Below are 18,134 nucleotides of genomic sequence, written 5' to 3'. Positions count from 1 at the left end.
CAAAGGTGCAATGAAAAACTTACTTGCAGCAGCATTGCAGGAACATTGCATTAAATAAGCAGCATTCACAAGATAAACGTAAATGAAACAATGATTATACACAATTGGAACAAAAAGATAGTCAATTTTAAGGCAAACTGATCAAACTAGTCGTGGTGTTGTTAAAATGTATTGATTAGGGTTTTGCTAGTTGGGTCAGAACCAAATTGTTGAAGGGAAGTAGCTTTTCTTGTGCCTAGTAGTGTGGAACTTCAGGCTTCTGATCTCCTACCCACTGGTAACTGCGAAAAGATGGTGTGGCCCGGACAGTGGAGATCTGTGTTGATGGATGTTGCCTTCTTGAAGTAGCACATTTTGTAGTTACACTGATAGTGGAGAGGGATGCACCCATGATGTATTGGGCAGAAACCACTACGCTCTGCAGCTTCTTCCCTTCCTGTGCATTCCAATTCCCTTCCTGTGCATTCCAATTCCCTTCCTGTGCATTCCAATTCTCTTCCTGTGCATTCCAATTCCATTCCTGTGCATTCCAATTCCCTTCCTGTGCATTCCAATTCTCTTCCTGTGCATTCCAATTCTCTTCCTGTGCATTCCAATTCCCTTCCTGTGCATTCCAATTCTCTTCCTGTGCATTCCAATTCCCTTCCTGTGCATTCCAATTCTCTTCCTGTGCATTCCAATTCCCTTCCTGTGCATTCCAATTCTCTTCCTGTGCATTCCAATTCCCTTCCTGTGCATTTCAATTCTCTTCCTATGCATTCCAATTGCTGCATGAAAACATGTGGGAATGGGATTGAGGGGAAAACATATCATCCATGATCGAATGGTAGGGTAAACTCTGGGCTAGGTAGCAAATTCTGCTCCTGAATTTTATGGTCTTTATCTATCTATCATTGAACAGGCCCTTTGAGCCACACCACCCAGAAACCCTGGTTTAACCCTAGCCTAATCATGGGAGAATTTACAATGACCTACTAACCAATCTTTCTACTGTCCAATCTTACATTTGATGTTAAAGAGCTTTTATTGGTTTTGTACAAAGAAGCTGCACTTGAATGACAATTATGCTTAACCTCTAGGCAACACAACCTCAACATTGGAAGTGGGAATGGAGAAATAGTTCTTGTTGCATGGAGAGGATTTCAGAGGTTAGTGGGATTTGTAGTGTTCAGGAACTTTGTTCAATTCATGTCTCTGTTGGAATGGTTCTTGCTGCTGAGATGCAGATTGACGAGCATCCTCTACTGCTCAACACTAAAGCTGGTGGTATAGTAGGCAGTAAAGAAGGTTATCTAAGGTGACAATCAAGATAAAATTGGGAAGTGGGTGACAGAATTTAAGTGCAAAGTGATATTCTTTTGGGAAGGTTGGGACATACACAAGGAATGGTAGCATCACTGAACAGCAAGACTGGGCACAAGTACAGAGCTTACAGAAAGCGGTGACACAGATAGAGTAGTGAAGAAGACAAATGGCATGTTTCCTTTCACCAGCCAAGGTGTCGAGCACAAGATTTGGAACATTATATTATAGTTGTAGAGATCTTTGGTTAGGCTGCACATAGAGCATTGTGTGTCGTTCTAATCAGCATGTTCATTGAAAAGATTCATTGGCATTTTAGGGTGGAGGTACATCTCTACCAAAGGAGGTATAAGGTGCTCCTTCCCTCCGCTAGCCTGCAGGTCACCCTTGGGCAAAGTGTAGCACCTGATTAGCCCCCACCCACCCCAACCCCAACCCCAAAATCAGGGTCACTAGAAGCCATGGAAACAGGTAGAGGATAGTCGTATAAGCAGCTGGTGTGTATCACAAGCCCTGGTTATGTGACCACTGACGCCAGACAGGCAATCTCTGAAGAGTATTGGTATCGGCTGGGGGCACCCGTCTTGTAAAGACACTGCCCAGAAGAAGGCAATGGAAACCTCTTCTGTGGAAAAATTTGGTCAAGAACAATCATGGTAACGAGATCATGATTGCCCATGTGATTCAACATGGCACATAATAATGATGATGATATAGAAAAGAAGTGATTAAGCTGGAAGGAATACCAAAAAATAATTGACAGGAATATTTCCTGCACTACAAGGCTTAAGTTGTGAGGAGAGATTGGATAGGCTGGGATATTTTCACTGTATGAAAGGAGATTGAGGGATGTTCCTGTGGAGGTTTTTAACGGTAGGTGTGGCATTGAGTGGAGAGATGGTCACAGTCGTTTTCCCAAGGTAGGGGAGTCTAAAACTAGAGGACATAGGTTACCGTGAGAGTGGAAGGGTTTAAAGAGGACAGGAGAGACAGAAGAAGGGAAATTACCGACTAGTTCATCTGATCTCAGTGGTTGGGAAGATATTGAGTTGATTGTTAAGGATGTGGTTTTACGGCACTTGAAGGCGCATGATAAAATAGGCCATAGTCAGCATGGTTTCCTGAAGTGGAAATCTTGCATGACAAATCTGTTAGAATTCCTTGAGGAAATAACCAGTCAGCTAGACAAAGGGGAATCGATAGATGTTCTGTACTTGGGTTTTCAGAAGGCCTTTGACAAGGTGCCACACATGAGGTTGCTTAGCAACATAAGAGCCCATGGTATAACAGAAAAGGTAGTAGCATGCATAGAGCATTGGCTGATTGGCAGGCGGCCAAGAATAGGAATTTCGGATACCTTTTCTGATTGACTGCTGGTGACCAGTGGTGTTCTGGAGAGGTCAGTATTGGGACCGATTCTTTTTGTGTTGCAAGTCTATTAAATAGATGATGTAATTGATGGCTTTGTGGCCAAATTTGCAGATGATGTGAAGATCGGTGGAGGGACAGATTGTGTTGAGGAAGCAGGGAGACTGCAGAAGGACTTAAACAGATAAGGAGAATGGTCACAGAAGTGACAGATGGAACACACTGTCGGGAAGTGTATGGCCATGCACTTTGAATAAATAAAAGCGTAGACCATTTTCTAAATGGAGAAAAATTTAAAAATCTGATGTGCAAAGGGTATTGGGAGTCCTTGTGCATGATTCCCTAAATGTTAGTTTGCAGATTGAGTCAGTGGTGAGGAAGGCAAATGTGATGCTAGCATTCATTCAAGAAGACCAGAAGACATAGGAACAGAATGAGGCCATTCAGCCCATCGAGTCTGTTCCGCCATTCTTTCATGGCTAATCCCGGATCCCACTCAACCCCATATATGTGCCTTCTCACCATATCCTTTGATGCCATGACTGATCTAAGATAGCCCTTTCCCCGAGTAGGCTCAGGCACAAGCTGTTCTAAAAAGCCATCTTGTAGGCATTAAGCTCTTGTGATCTGACACCAACCTGATTTGCCCAATCCCCTTACATATTGAAGACCCCATTACAATTGTGCCTTTACACTTATTGGATGTTTTTTCCATCTCCCTTTGTAATCTCAAGTCCATAGCTTGGCTTCCAGTTGGAGGCCTATATATGATTCCCATTATAGTTTTTTGGTTATCCTTGCAGTAACTTAGTTCCACCCACAAAGATTCAGCATTCTCTGACCCAAAGTTACCTCTTTCTAAAGATGTAATTCCATTCCTTACCAGAGAGCCACACCACTGCCTATGCCTTCCTACCTGTCCTTACGATACAAAGTATATCCTTTAATGTTATGCTCCCAACTATGGCCTTATTTCAACCACGACTCAGTGATGCCCACAATGTCATACTGACCAATCTCTAATTGTGCCATGAGCTCGTCCACCTTATTCCAAATGCTACGCATATTTAAATACAGCACCTTCAGTCCTGCATTCTTCACCCTTTTAAATTTTGCCTCTGTGGTACAATTTAACTCTTTGCTTTATCTGCAGTTGTATCCAATCATTGGCTTGTCCTTCCCTACATTCATGTTACACACATCATCTACTTGTAAACCTGCTGGCTCATCCTCAGCTCTATCAGACTGGTTCCCATTCCCATGCCATATTAATTGAGACCACTCCCAACAGCTTAGTAAACCTGTCCAAAAGAATATTGCCCCGCTTCCAAATTCAAGTTCAACCTGTCCCTTTTATGCAGGCCCCACCTTCCCCAGAAGAGGTCCCAATTTTCCAGAAATCTGAATCCCTGTCCCCTGCTCCAGTTCTTCAGCCATGCATTCATCTGCCACCTCATTCTATTCCTAATGTCTCTGTCAGGTGGCACAGAGTTTACTGCCCTTGAGGTCCTGCTACTCAGCTTCCTTCCCTTTTTCTACCAACATAGAATAATACAGCACAGTACAGGCCCTTTGGCCCACAATATTGTGCCGACCCTCAAACCCTGCCTCCCATATAAGCCCCCACCTTAAATTCCTCCATATACCTGTCTTGTAGTCTCTTAAACTTCACGAGTGTATCTGCCTCCACCACTGACTCAGGCAGTGCAGTCCACACACCAACCACTCTCTGAGTAAAAAACCTTCCTCTGATATCCCCCTTGAACTTCCCACCCATTACCTTAAAGCCATGTCCCCTTGTATTGAGCAGTAGTGCCCTGGGGAAGAGGCGCTGGCTATCCACTCTATCTATTCCTGTTATCATCTTGTACACCTCTATCATGTCTCCTCTCATCCTCCTCTCCAAAGAGTAAAGCCCCAGCTCCCTTAATCTCTGATCATAATCCACACTCTCTAAACCAGGCAGCATCCTGGTAATCTCCTCTGTACCCTTTCCAATGCTTCCACATCCTTCCTATAGTGAGGCGACCAGAACTGGACACAGTACTCCAAGTGTAGCCTAACCAGAGTTTTATAGAGCTGCATCATTACATCGCGAATCTTAAACTCTATCCTTCAACTTATGAAAGCTAACACCCCATAAGCTTTCTTAACTACCCTATCCACCTGTGAGGCAACTTTCAGGGATCTATGGACATGTACCCCCAGATCCCTCTGCTCCTCCACACTACCAAGTATCCTGCCATTTACCTTGTACTCTGCCTTGGAGTTTGTCCTTTCAAAGTGTACCACCTCACTCTTCTCCGGGTTGAACTCCTTCTGCCACTCCTCAGCCCACTTCTGCATCCTCTCAATGTCTCTCTGCAAGCTTTCACAATCCTCTACAACTATCCACAACACCACCAACCTTTGTGTCATCTGCAAACTTGCCAACCCACCCTTCTACCCCCACATCCAGGTCGTTAATAAAAATCATGAAAAGTAGAGGTCCCAGAACTGATCCTTGTGGGACACCACTAGTCACAATCCTCCAATCTGAATGTACTCCCTCCACCACGACTCTTCGCTTTCTGCAGACAAGCCAATTCTGAATCCACCTGGCCAAACTTCCCTGGATCCCATGCCTTCTGACTTTCTGAATAAGCCTATCGTGTGGAACCTGGGCAAATGCCTTACTAAAATAAATGCAGATCACATCCACTGCACTACCCTCATCTATATGCCTGGTCACCTCAAGGAACTCTATCAGGCTTGTTAGACACGATCTGCCCTTCACAAAGCCATGCTGACTGTCCCTGATCAGACCATGATTCTCTAAATGCCCAGAGGTCCTATCTCTAAGAATCTTTTTCAACAGCTTTCCCACCACAGACGTAAGGCTCACTGGTCTATAATTACCCGGACTATCCCTACTACCTTTTTTGAACAAGGGGACAACATTCGCCTCCCTCCAATCCCCCGGTACCATTCCCGTGGACAACGAGGACATAAAGATCCTAGCCAGAGGCTCCGCAATCTCTTCCCTCACCTCATGGAGCAGCCTGGGGAATATTCTGTCAGGGCCCAGGGACTTATCCGTCCTAATGTATTTTAACAACTTCAACACCTCCTCTCCCTTAATATCAACGTGCTCTAGAACATCAAACTCACTCATATGTTACCTATGTTGTTGGTACTAATATATAACCACAACTTCTGGCTGGTCACCCTCCCTTTTCAGGATATCGTGGATGCATTCAGAAACATCGCGGAACCTGGCACCTGGGAGGCAAACTACCATCCGTGTTTCCTTTTTGCATCCGCAGAATCCCCTAGAATAAGAATTGGAACCAGAATCAGGTTTATTGTCACCAGCATGTGACGTGAAATTTGTTAATTTAGCGGCAGCAACAGTTCAATGCAATACATAATCCAGCAGAGAGAAAAAATAATAATAAATAAAATAATAATAATAAATCAACAAGTAAATCAATTACTTTCCAATGTTTTAGATGTGATCAAGGCAGAGGAATGAAGGGTCGGGGGGGGGGCCAGTGGCATTGCTAGTCAGTGAAAATGTTACAGCAGTGCTCAGGCAGCACAGATTAGAAGGCTTGTCTACCGAGGCCGTACGGATGGAGCTGAGAAACAGGAAAGGTATGACCACGTTAATGGGATTGTATTATAGACCACCCAATAGTCAGCGAGAATTGGAGGAGCAAATCTGCAGAGAGATTGCAGACAACTGCAGGAAACATAAAGTTGTGATAGTAGGGGATTTTAACTTTCCACATGTTGATTGGGATTCCCATACTGTTAAAGGTCTAGACAGGTTAGAGTTTGTAAAATGTGTTCAGGAAAGTTTTCTAAATCAATATATATAGGTAACAACTGGAGAGGATGCAATAATAGATCTTGTATTAGGAAATGAGTTAGGGCAGATGATGGAAGTGCGTGTAGGGGAACACTTTGGCTCTAGTGATCATAACACCATTAGTTTCAACTTGATCATGGACAAGGATAGATCTGGTCCTAGGGTTGAGGTTCTAAACTGGAAAAAAGGCCAAATTTGAAGAAATGAGAAAAGATCTAAAAAGCGTGAATTGGGACAGGTGGTTCTCTGGCAAGGATGTGACCGGTAAGTGGGAGGCCTTCAAAGGAGAGATTTTGAGAGTGCAGAGTTTGTATGTTCCTGTCAAGATTAAAGGCAAAGTGAATAAGAATAAGGAACCTTGGTTCTCAAGGGATATTGGAACTCTGATAAAGAAGAAGAGAGAGATGTATGACATGTATAGGAAACAGGGAGCAAATAAGGTACTTCAGGAGTATAAAAAGTGCAAAAAAAACTTAAGAAAGAAATCAGGAGGGCTAAAAGAAGACATGAGGTTGCTTTGGCAGTCAAGGTGAAGGATAATCCAAAGAGCTTCTACAGGTATATTATTAGCAAAAGGATAGTAAGGGATAAAATTGGTCCTCTTGAAGATCAGAGTGGTCTGCTATGTATGGAACCAAAAGAAATGGGGGAGATCTTAAATGGGCTTTTTGCATCTGTATTTACTAAGGAAACTGGCATGGAGTCAATAGAAGTAAGGCAAACAAGTAGTGAGGTCATGGAACCTATACAGATTGAGGAAGAGGAGGTGCTTGCTATCATGAGGCAGAGTAGAGTAGATAAATCCCTAGGGCCTGACAGGGTATTCCCTCGGACCTTGAAGGAGACTAGTTTTGAAATTGCAGGGGCCCTGGCAGATATATTTAAAATGTCGGTATCTACAGGTGAGGTGCCGGAGGATTGGAGGATAGCTCATGTTGTTCTGTTATTTAAAAAAGGCTCTAAAAGTAATCCGGGAAATTATAGGCCGGTAAGTTTAACGTCAGTAGTAGGTAAATTATTGGAAGGAGTACTGAGAGATAGGATCTACAAGTATTTGGATAGACAGGGACTTATTAGGGAGAGTCCACATGGCTATGTACGTGGTAGGTCATGTTTAACAAATCTAGTAGAGTTTTTCGAGTAGGTTACCAAGAAAGTGGATGAAGGGAAGGCAGTGGATGTTGTCTACATGGACTTCGGTAAGGCCTTTAACAATGTCCCGCATGGGAGGTTAGTTAGCAAGATTGAGTTACTAGGTATACATGGAGAAGTAGTAAATTGGATTAGACATTGGCTCAATGGAAGAAGCCAGAGAGTGGTAGTGGAGGATTGCTTCTCTGAGTGGAGGCCTGTGACTAGCGGTGTGCCACAGGGATCAGTGCTGGGTGCATTGTCATTTGTCATCTATATCAATGATCTGGATGATAATGTGGAAAGTTGGATCAGCAAATTTGCTGATGATACAAAGATTGGAGGTGTAGTGGACAATAAGGAAGGTTCTCAAAGCTTGTAGAGGGATTTGGATCAGCTGGAAAAATGGGCTAAAAAATGGTAGATTGCGTTTAATACAGACAAGTGTGAGGTATTGCACTTTGGAAGGACAAACCAAGGTAGGACATACAAGGTAAATGGTAGGGCACGGAGGAGTGTAGTAGAACAGAGGGATCTGGGAATACAGATACAAAATTCCCTATAAGTGGCTTCGCAGGTAGATAGGGTCGTAAAGAGAGCTTTTGGTACTTTGGCCTTTAAAAATCAAAGTACAGAGTACAAGAATTGGAATGTCATGGTAGGGTTGTATAAGGCATTGGTGAGGCCGAATTTGGAGTACAGGTTTCCCCCGCCATCCGAAGGTAGAGCGTTCCTATGAAACGGTTCGTAAGCTGGAATGTCGTAAAGCGAAGAAGCAATTACCATTTATTTATATGGGAAAATTTTGTGAGCGTTCGCAGACCCAAAAATAACCTACCAAATCATGCCAAATAACACACAAAACCGAAAACAACAGTAACATATAGTAAAAGCAGGAATGATATGATAAATACACAGCCTATATAAAGTAGAAATACTTCTCTACAACAATTGCCTGCACAGATCTCTGTAGCGAAAATCTCATGCAAGCGCCGTCGGCAAAAACACTTTCTCCAGTAACCTTTAAGCTATAAAGCTGCCAAATCATACCAAATAACACATAAAAATACACAACCTATATAAAGTAGAAATAATGTGTGTACAGTGTAGTGTCACGGGAATCGGGAAGACAGCGAGCACACTGATGATGGTGTGTTAGACTGAGTCGTCGCAGGATGGGTGGTGCAGTGGCCCCCACCCTCCAGTCAGCGACTCGATACCGGTCCGCGAAGCATTGCAAGGGTACAGCAGTAGCCGGGAGGCACGCAGCACATCTTTAAGAAAAATGCCGAAATAAACATGCTAATTAATTAGGTGCTGCCCGGCACGTAAATGTCTGGCCAGATCAGAGGTGATTGCCAATTGTATCGCCTCTGATCTGGGCCGACAATTACGTGTCGGTGGCACCTAATTAATTAGCATGTTTATTTTGGCTTTTTTCTTAAAGTTGTACTGTGTGCCTCCTGGCTACCGCTGCATTCTCCGCGAATCAGTATCTGTCCGCGGCCTGGGGGTTGGGGTGGTGGGACACTGGGGTGTCATCTGTTTCCATTAGAGCAGGCGGCTCATCTTCTCCTATGACTGCCTGCCTCGACGTCGAAGGTCGAGGTTCGTCATCTGCTGTGGCTGATGTGGAAGGCTTGCTTGACTGCTGAGCCTCACGCATTTTTCTATCATACAGTTCTTTGTAAGCGCTCAAACCATCCTGCAAATATCCCCTAAACCGACATACCCTTTCAAAATTAAAGTGGTACTTTATCATTGCAGTGAAAATCTCACGCAGTTGCTTCACTTTCGCTATTGCATTCGGTTTCGATTGTTATCCTTTCCTCTTCCAATTGCATCAGCTCTTCATCTATCAGCTCTTGGTCATGAGATGCCAAAACCTGTTCAACATCATCTTCGTCAACTTCCATAAGCCAAACTCACTTAGTCCTTACTTCGTTCACCACGGTCAAAACGCTTCATTATGTCTAGTTTTACGCTAAGTGTAACACCCTTACGAGCTCTTTTAGGCTTTTCCAACACCTTAGAACTCATCTTGCTAACGGCTGCTCACAGGCACGTGTTTAAGCAATGCCGGCGAGAATGCCGTTCCGAATCTGGGGGAGAGTGGCTGCTCGGGGCACGCACTGCCTTTTATCGCGCGCTGATTTTTTCACGTGCTGCTTTTTTCGTAACAGCGAAAACACCTTCTGTTAGCGAAAACATGGAACTAATGTAGGTCTTTCATAACAGTGAGGTTTCGTAATGGCTTTGTGGTGATGTTTGCAGACGGTTCGAAGATAGGTGGAGGACAGATAGCGTTGGGGAAGCAGGGAATCTGCTGAAGGACAGACAGACTGGGAGAATGGGCAAAGAAATGGAAGATGGAATATCGTTCAGGGAACTGTATGGCAATGCATCTTAACAATAATGGTGTAGACTCTGAATAAGTAGGTTAAAAATTCACCAAAAAAAAACAGAGGTGCAAAGAGACTTGGTAGTCCTCCTGTAGGAAGTGTAGCTTGCTGTATGAGTCGGTGATAAGGAAGACAAATCAAGTGTTAGCATTCATTTCAAGAGGACAAGAATACCAAAGCAAAATGTACGTTGAGGTTTCCAAGGCATTTGTCAGACTGCACTTGGAGAACTATGAGAATTTGTGTGCCCCTTATCTAAAAATGATTTCATGGCATTGGAAAGGGTCCAAATTACAGGAGGGATATAAATAAGGTTGAAAGAGTGCACAGAAGGTTTATAAGGGTGTTGCCGGGACTTGAGAAACTCAGTTACAGAGAAAAGTTGAATAGGTTAGGACTTTATTCCCTACTCACTGGAATTAAGAAGAATGAGGGGAGATCTCATTGAAACCTATCAAATATGGAAAGGTTTTGATAGAGTGGATGTGGAGAGGATTTTTTAAAATCAAATTGAATTGAATTGACTTTATTTCTTACATCCTTCTTAGGTGACAAATCTTAACATTACGTCTCTGAATGTGCAATGTGCAAATTATAGTAATTTGTAATGAATAGTATGTACAGTAAGATATACAACCGAACAGTTAATATAGCTTAGAAATGCAATTGTGTCAGTGTGAATTAATCAGTCTGGTGGAAGAAGCTGTCCCGGAGCCTGTTGGTCCTGGCTTTTATGTTGCAGTACCGTTTCCCAGATGGTAGCAGCTGGAACAGTTTGTGGTTGGGATGACTCAGGTCCCCACTGATCCTTTGGGCCATTTTTACACACCCGTCACTGTAAAAAGGGCTCAAAGAAATGTCACATCTACAGATACACCGGGCTGTCCGCACCACTATTTGCAGAGTCCTGAGACTGAAGGAAGTACAGTTCCCATACTAGGGATGATATGGCCGTCAGGATGCTCTCAGTTGTGCCCCAGTAAAAGTCCTTAGGGTTTAGGGACTCATGCCGAACTTCTTCAACTGACTGAGGTGAGAGGCGCGCTATTGTGACTTTTTTTCACCACACATCCAGTATGTACACACCAAGTTAGATCTTTAGTAATGTGTATATTGAGGAACTTGGTATACTGAGAAGCTGTTCAACCTCCCAACCCCAGATCCATTGATGTCAATAGGGGTGAGCCTGTCTCCATTCCTCCCGTAGTCTACAATCAGCTCCTTTGTTTTTGCGACATTGAGGGAGAGGTTGTTTTCTTGACAGCACTGTGTCAGGGTGATGACTTCTTCTCTGCAGGCTGCCTCGTTATTATTTGAGATAAGGCCAATTAATGTAGTATCATCTGCAAATTTAATTTGCACATTGGAACTGTGAGTGGTGACACAGTCACGGGTGTACAGAGGGTAAAGGAGGGGGCTTAGGACCCAGTCCTGAGGGACTCCTGTGTTGAGGGGCAGAGGTGAGGGAGCCCACTCTTACCACCTGCTGGTGATCTGACAGGAAGTCCAGGATCCAGCTGCACAAGGCAGGTTGAAGGCTGAGGTCTCTGAGCTTCTTGTCAAGCCTGGAGGGAATTATGGTGTTGAATGCTGAACTGTAGTCCAAGAACAGCATTCTCACATAAGCATCCGTCTTCTCCAAGTATGTAAGGACGGTGTGTAAAGCTGTGGCTATTGCGTCATCTGTCAATGTGTTGTGTTGGTAGGTGAATTGTAGGTGGTCCATTGTGGGTGGTAGCATGCTGCAGATGTAGTCCTTGACCAGAATCACAAAGTATTTGCTATTTTTGAGGGTGAGTGTGACAGGACGCCAGTCTTTCAGACAAAGTCCCTGCACCTGAAGTTACCTGGACTGTAAGCAGTGGGTTGACTGTGTGGCCCACAGCATACTGAGGTAAAGTTGAGCAGAGAGGCCTGAGTGGTGAAAGGAAAGAATTAAGACAGGTTAGTTTGCCAGACTTTCACATAGCAAGCAGGTTGTGTTTTTGCATTGACTAATTCAGTGATACAATCAAAAGCAGTAAAAGAATATTTATTTATTTATTGAGCTATGGTGCAGAATGGGCCCTTCCAGTCCTTTGGGCCCTGCCACCCAGCAATGCCTGATTGACGCTAGCCTAATCAAAGGACCATTTACAATGACCAATTAACCGACTAACCGGTACATCTTTGGACTGTGGGAGGAAAGCAAAGTGCCCAGAGAAACCCATTGCATTCCATGTGAAGGATGTACAGACGCCTTGCAGGAGACAGAATTGAACTGGGAACATCTGACGCCCCAAGCTATAATAGCTTTACACAAACCATATGCTACCATGGTCCAATATTATTGAACAGCATCTTTACTACCTAGACAGCTGTATGTATTTAAAATTCATACAACAATGGGGTCTAAGTAGAATTGAATGTAGTCTTGTAGGTATTTTGTTTAGCTTTTGGACTGGGATTACATAGGTGAATGTGGATTAATGTTGTAAAGTTGATGTGAGCAGAAATCGGAAGAACTGTATTATTAAGAGATGACCTTGGCCTTTATTAAGCTTGGATTGAAAAAGAAAATCAACATTGGTGACATTCCAACTCTCCAATCTGAGATCCAGCTATTTTTTCTAGCTCTAAATTATCTTGGGATGTGTGCAGTTTTGATTTGTAGTTAGGCATGAATACATTGTGTGCAACTCCTGTTTACTGCGGCCAGTTTGTACGTGAAGCAGCTGCATTCTCTACCCAATTACATGATTTCATAGATCTCTGAAAATTGGTTCTATTCACAGTCAGTGATAGAAAGGCTCAACACAATCATTTCTTTTCAATTGACAGTGGCAAGGTTGATGACAACATGATCATTGTGCTGTAATGATAAGACCACCAAGGCATTTGTACTTTTCATCAAGGCATTTCAGAGAGTAGATACAATTTAATTCACTACACTGTCAGCAATGCTCACATTTGTCTGATACCATTATGCTGCCCGTCTCCACAGTTATAATCACTGTCCTAAGAGAAATAGTGATAAATGATCTCCAGCAGTCAGAGAAACTCTCAATTAAGCCTGCCACTTTCGATGTGTCAGATTGTCTTATGCACTTGTACAATTTCAGTTTCAATCCTGTTTATTTACAATGCCTACCAGTAATTATGCCGAACGTGCCATTAACTGAGAGGGATGCCCTGCCAAGAAGACTGGCAGAAACTGTGAAGGTTTCGGGGGGAGTTGCTGGAAGTCAGCACCATCAGAGGCTTTTAGGCTCTGATGGGATGCAGTGGTGGTGATTATAATGCAAGTATCAAGCTCATCAAGTCATAATTAGATGCCACTCAAATGTGCCACTTGTAATAACAGTGTTGATTTGTGTTTTCTCTGTGACAGCATCTGTTAATTAGTTAAGTGGATTCAGTGGCCCGTTCCTGCTGCAGTTTGTGATTACCTCTAAACATGTTAAGATTACAGATGTCTTCCAGCCCCTTCTTGCTGTGGAAGGCTTTCCGCCTTATACTTTGAATTGAAGCTCATAAAATTATTTCCAAAAGATAATTTCTTACTGTAATTTGAATGTTTTCTCTAAGTGAAGCGATAATAGGTAAATGTTTTTTGTTTGCAGTTTCGCAAATGGTGATTAATGAAGTCGATGTAATTCAGAGTCATCTTGACATTGAGAAAAGTTGCCGTGAAACTGCAGAAGTACTTGCTTCAAAGGTATATCATATATCCAACTATATTCCAGAATTATAAATATGAGAATTTCCTATCTCTCTTTAATTCTTCATCCTCTCAAGACCAATTTTAAGCCAAGTGGTTTTTATTTATTTTGAGATACAGTGCTCTAAATAAATAAATACTGGTACTTTAAGCCCCGGTGCCCAGTGACCCCCCCCCCAATAATCCCCAACTTAACCCTAGCTTAATCACGGGACAATTTACAATGACCTATTAACCTTCTACCTGCTACATTTTGGAGCTATGGGAGGAAATGGGAGCCCCGGAGAAAACCCAGACATTCCATGGGGAGGACGTGCAGACTCCTTAAAGAGGATGTCAAGGTTGAACTCTGAACCCTGACATCCTGAGATGTAATAGTGTTGCACTAACTGCTATGCTATGCAACCGCATCTTAGGCCTTGACCTAGCTAGTCAGTTTAAAACGTAGTGAAAAGTTTTGCAATATACAGTAGACCAAAAGACCGTAAGACATAGGAACAGAATTAAGCCATTCAAACGCTTCCAGTTTCTCCTCCATTCCATCATGGCCCAATTTATTGTCCCTCTCAACCCCATTCTCCTGCTTTCTCCCGCTTTCTCCCCATAACTTTTGATGCCCTTACTAATCAAGAACCTCTGCTTTAAATATACCCAATGATTTGGCCTCCGCTGGCCGTCTGTGGATTCTTCAACAAAAGGGCACGACTTCAGGATTGAAGGACATACTTTTAGAACTGAGATACAGAGAAATTACTTTAGTCAGAGGGAGGTAAATCTGTGGAATTTGTTACCACGAGCGGCTGTGGAGGCCAAGTCATTGGGTGCATTTAAGGCAGAGATAGATAGGTTCTTGATTAGCCAGGGCATCAGAGGGTACGGGGAGAAGGCAGGGGAGTGGGGATGACTGGAAGAATTGGATCAGCCCACGATTGAATGGCGGAGCAGACTTGATGGGCCAAATGGCCTACTTCTGCTCCTATATTTATGGTCTTATGAATTCCACGGATTCACCATTCTTTGGCTAAAGGAATTACTCCTCATCTTGTTCTAAAGGGACATCCTTCTACTCTGAGGCTGTGTACTCTGATCCCAGATTCCCTCACTATAGGAAACATTCTCTTAATGTTCTCTATCTCATCATTATCATCATCATTATGTGTGTGTCATATAACATGGGCGATCACTGTCTTTCCATGACCATGATTGTTCATGGCAAATTTTCCTACAGAACTGGTTTGCCACCTTCTGAGCAGTGTCTTTACAAGATGGGTGACCCCAGCCATTATCAATACTCTTCAGAGATTGTCTGCCTGACATCAGTGGTTGCATAACCAGGACTTGTGATATGGAGCAGCTGCTCATACGACCATCCACGCCCTGCTCCTATGGCTTCACATGACCCTGATCAGGGGGCTATGCAGGTGCTTCACCATCATCCCCCACCTGCTTCATGTGACCCTGATTTGGTCGTGGGATGGGGCTAAGCAGATGCTACACCTTAGCCAAGGGTGACCTTCAGGCTAATGGAGAGAAGGAGCACCTTGGTAGAGGTGTATTTCCACTCGCCACCCAACCAGTCCTAGAAAATCTGGTATCTTCCTGCAGTTGGAAGCTATCGAACTCCTATGAAATTTCAAATAAACCATGTACTTCACCATATTTTGGAAATGATTTCGAAACTACCCAGTAACCGTCAATGAAGTTGTGCATCTTACCTCAGAGCTCATATCATACCAAACAACCTTTGAGAATCTAAACGCAAACAACAGGAATTCTGCAGATGCTGGAAATTCAAGCAACATACATCAAAGTTGCTGGTGAAAATCTAATGGGCTTCTCCTAACTTTTGCTAACTCCAACTCAAGAAAGAAAGTGTTTCAAAAAAGTAAGAGCCAAGTCTTACTATTCTAGGCTAAGGATTGGAAAGACGCAAAAATAACAGTCTGAATAACTTGAAGAATAAGATTATCTTCAGAATGGAGAATAGACTTAGTAAAGTAAGAAAAAGGATCACTTGATAAGCACAAGCCAAGGGTTTAAGTCCTTTTATTCTTATAATTGTTGCAGCAAGTGATTGATAATACAATGGAAGCCTTTCCTGAAAGTTCAGTTGATTCATTTCTGCGGTACATGTGTCAAATATCATAATGTACGAGCTGAAAACTCATCATTTCCAGGAGAAAGACATTTAACTGATTCTGTCAAACCTCTGAAGGTTAGGCTCACAAAAAAAATCTGAGGCAGAAATTTAATTATTTTTCACATTTCATAAATTAATGGAATCAAAAAATAAAAAGCTGGATTAAAAATTCATGCTAAAATATAACATTCATTATCCAACTTAATTAATGCAGTATTATATGTGCACTTTGAAATTAGAGGATTCAATTTAGATAACTTGACTTTCATGTTAGGAGTGTTAATTAAAGAGAATGCCATATTGTTTCAATAAACAATCTACTGGAGGAGTTCAGCAGGTTGAGCAGAATCGGTGACAGGAAAGGGGTTCATCCTCTGAATTGCTTTATGTTCCAGACTCCAGCATCTGCACACTCTTGTGTTACTGCATTTTTCAAGCTTGGTTTGGGAAATGAGTGAATGAATCAACTTAGAAACCCCTTTCAACATTAATGTGCTTTGTTGAAAATTAGCATAAAATTCCATTTCTTCTATCTGTTTCCAAAAGGAAAGGAAGACTAGAGTATGTTAGAGATCAGAGGGCCTGTACTCGCTGGAGTTCAGAAGAATTAGGAAGGGTCTCATTGAAACCTATCGAATATTGAAAGGCCCAAATAGAGAATTAGGCGTGGAGATACATCTTTACCAAAGGAGTTATAAGGTGCTCCTTCCCTCTGCTAGCCTGCAGGTCACCTTCGGACAAGGTGTAATACCTGCATAATCCCATCATCAGGGACACATGAAACCATGGGAGCAGGTGCTGGTTGGTCATATAAGCAACTGGTTATGTGACCATGATTGCCCACATCATACGACAGAGCAAATAACAAATGGATAGGAGAGGGAAGATTGTACTGCCTTTAATGACCATTAGTGTACAGTGTGTATTTGATGGTATGGTGTGAGAAATGGATGAAAGTTTAGCTTAATCTTTATTTCTTTTAGCTATTCATCTTTCCCAAGCTGTGTGATGTGATTTCAAGCTGAATACCTTTGTAAAACATTTTTACCTGGAACTCAAACACGAGGAATTCTGCAGATGCTGGAATTTCAAGCAACACACATTAAAGTTGCTGGTGAACGCAGCAGGCCAGGCAGCATCTCTAGAAAGAAGTACAGTCGACGTTTCGGGCCGAGACCCTTCGTCAGGACTAACTGAAAGAAGAGCTGGTAAGAGATTTGAGAGGGGGAAGGGGAGATCCGAAATGATAGGAGAAGACAGGAAGAGGAGGGACGGAGCCAAGAGCTGGACAGGTGATTGGCAAAAGGGATACGAGAGGATCATGGGACAGGAGGTATGAGAGGATCATGGGACAGATCCATCCCTGCCTCCTGTCCCATGATTCTCTCATATCCCCTTTGCCAATCACCTGTCCAGCTCTTGGCTCCATCCCTCCCCCTCCTGTCTTCTCCTATCATTTTGAATCTCCCCCTCCCCCTCCAACTTTCAAATCTCTTACCAGCTCTTCTTTCAGTTAGTCCTGACGAAGGGTCTCGGCCCGAAACGTCGACTGCACCTCTTCCTATAGATGCTGCCTCGCCTGCTGCGTTCACCAGCAACTTTAATGTGCTTTGCCTGGAACTTTTGCTTAGCAGCAAAGGGCCTCTACCCTCCCACCCTCCCTCCACCCCATCTCCCCCCTCCCTTGCCCCTTCTTCCCCCTCCCCACCCCTCTCTCTTCACCCCCTCTCTCTCCACACCCCTTCCCCTCGCTCTCCATACCGCTCTCCCCCCCCGGCTCTCTCACATACCCTTCCCCCTCCCTCTCTCACCCCCCCACTGAATTTTTTTGAGAGGATTCGTCAGCAGGAATGCTGTATGAATGACTGCTTCCATCTCTGCTATTTTTTCTGATCCTGACTTTATCATGATTGATGCTGAACCCTCACCTATCTCTTTAGTATGTTTAGATCTAATTATCCCAATTCCCTTCCAGGTAGTCTCCCTCTTTTTGGCCATCATCAAAGATCCTCACCACCCAGGCCCAGCCCATTTCTCGCTGCTGCCATCAGCTAGAAGGTGCAGCAATGTCAGGACTCACACCACCAGGTTCAGGAACAGTTACTATCCCTCAATCATCAGGCTCTTGAACAAAAGAGGATATTTACACTCATCTATTGAGTTATTCGCACAACCAACGATCTCACTTTAAGGATTCTTTATCTTGTTATTTCATGCTCTCATTATTTATGCCGTTTA

The 18,134-nt window shown here is 43.3% G+C and overlaps 1 protein-coding gene across 6 annotated transcripts in view; it reads left to right on the top strand.

Annotated features, from left to right (window-relative positions):
- shtn1 (shootin 1) overlaps positions 1-18,134 on the top strand; it is a 117,426-nt gene that overhangs the window by 20,471 nt on the left and 78,821 nt on the right. For 5 of the 6 annotated variants that reach the window (XR_010021041.1, XR_010021040.1, XR_010021039.1 and 2 more), the window contains exon 4: positions 13,659-13,753. Coding sequence is in view for 2 of the 6 variants with exons in the window: in XM_063072046.1 (XP_062928116.1) it covers positions 13,659-13,753 (95 nt within the window). In the remaining 4 variants the exon portion in view is untranslated. Of the gene's footprint in view, positions 1-1,079; positions 1,149-13,658; positions 13,754-18,134 lie in introns of all 6 variants that reach the window. The other variant, XM_063072047.1, reaches the window with a different exon arrangement.

This window comes from Mobula hypostoma, chromosome 19 (assembly GCF_963921235.1).
Source record: "Mobula hypostoma chromosome 19, sMobHyp1.1, whole genome shotgun sequence".
Classification (NCBI taxonomy): Eukaryota; Metazoa; Chordata; class Chondrichthyes; order Myliobatiformes; family Myliobatidae; genus Mobula; species Mobula hypostoma.
Note: the sequence above shows the minus strand (reverse complement) of the source record. Positions and strands in the feature narration are given on the sequence as shown.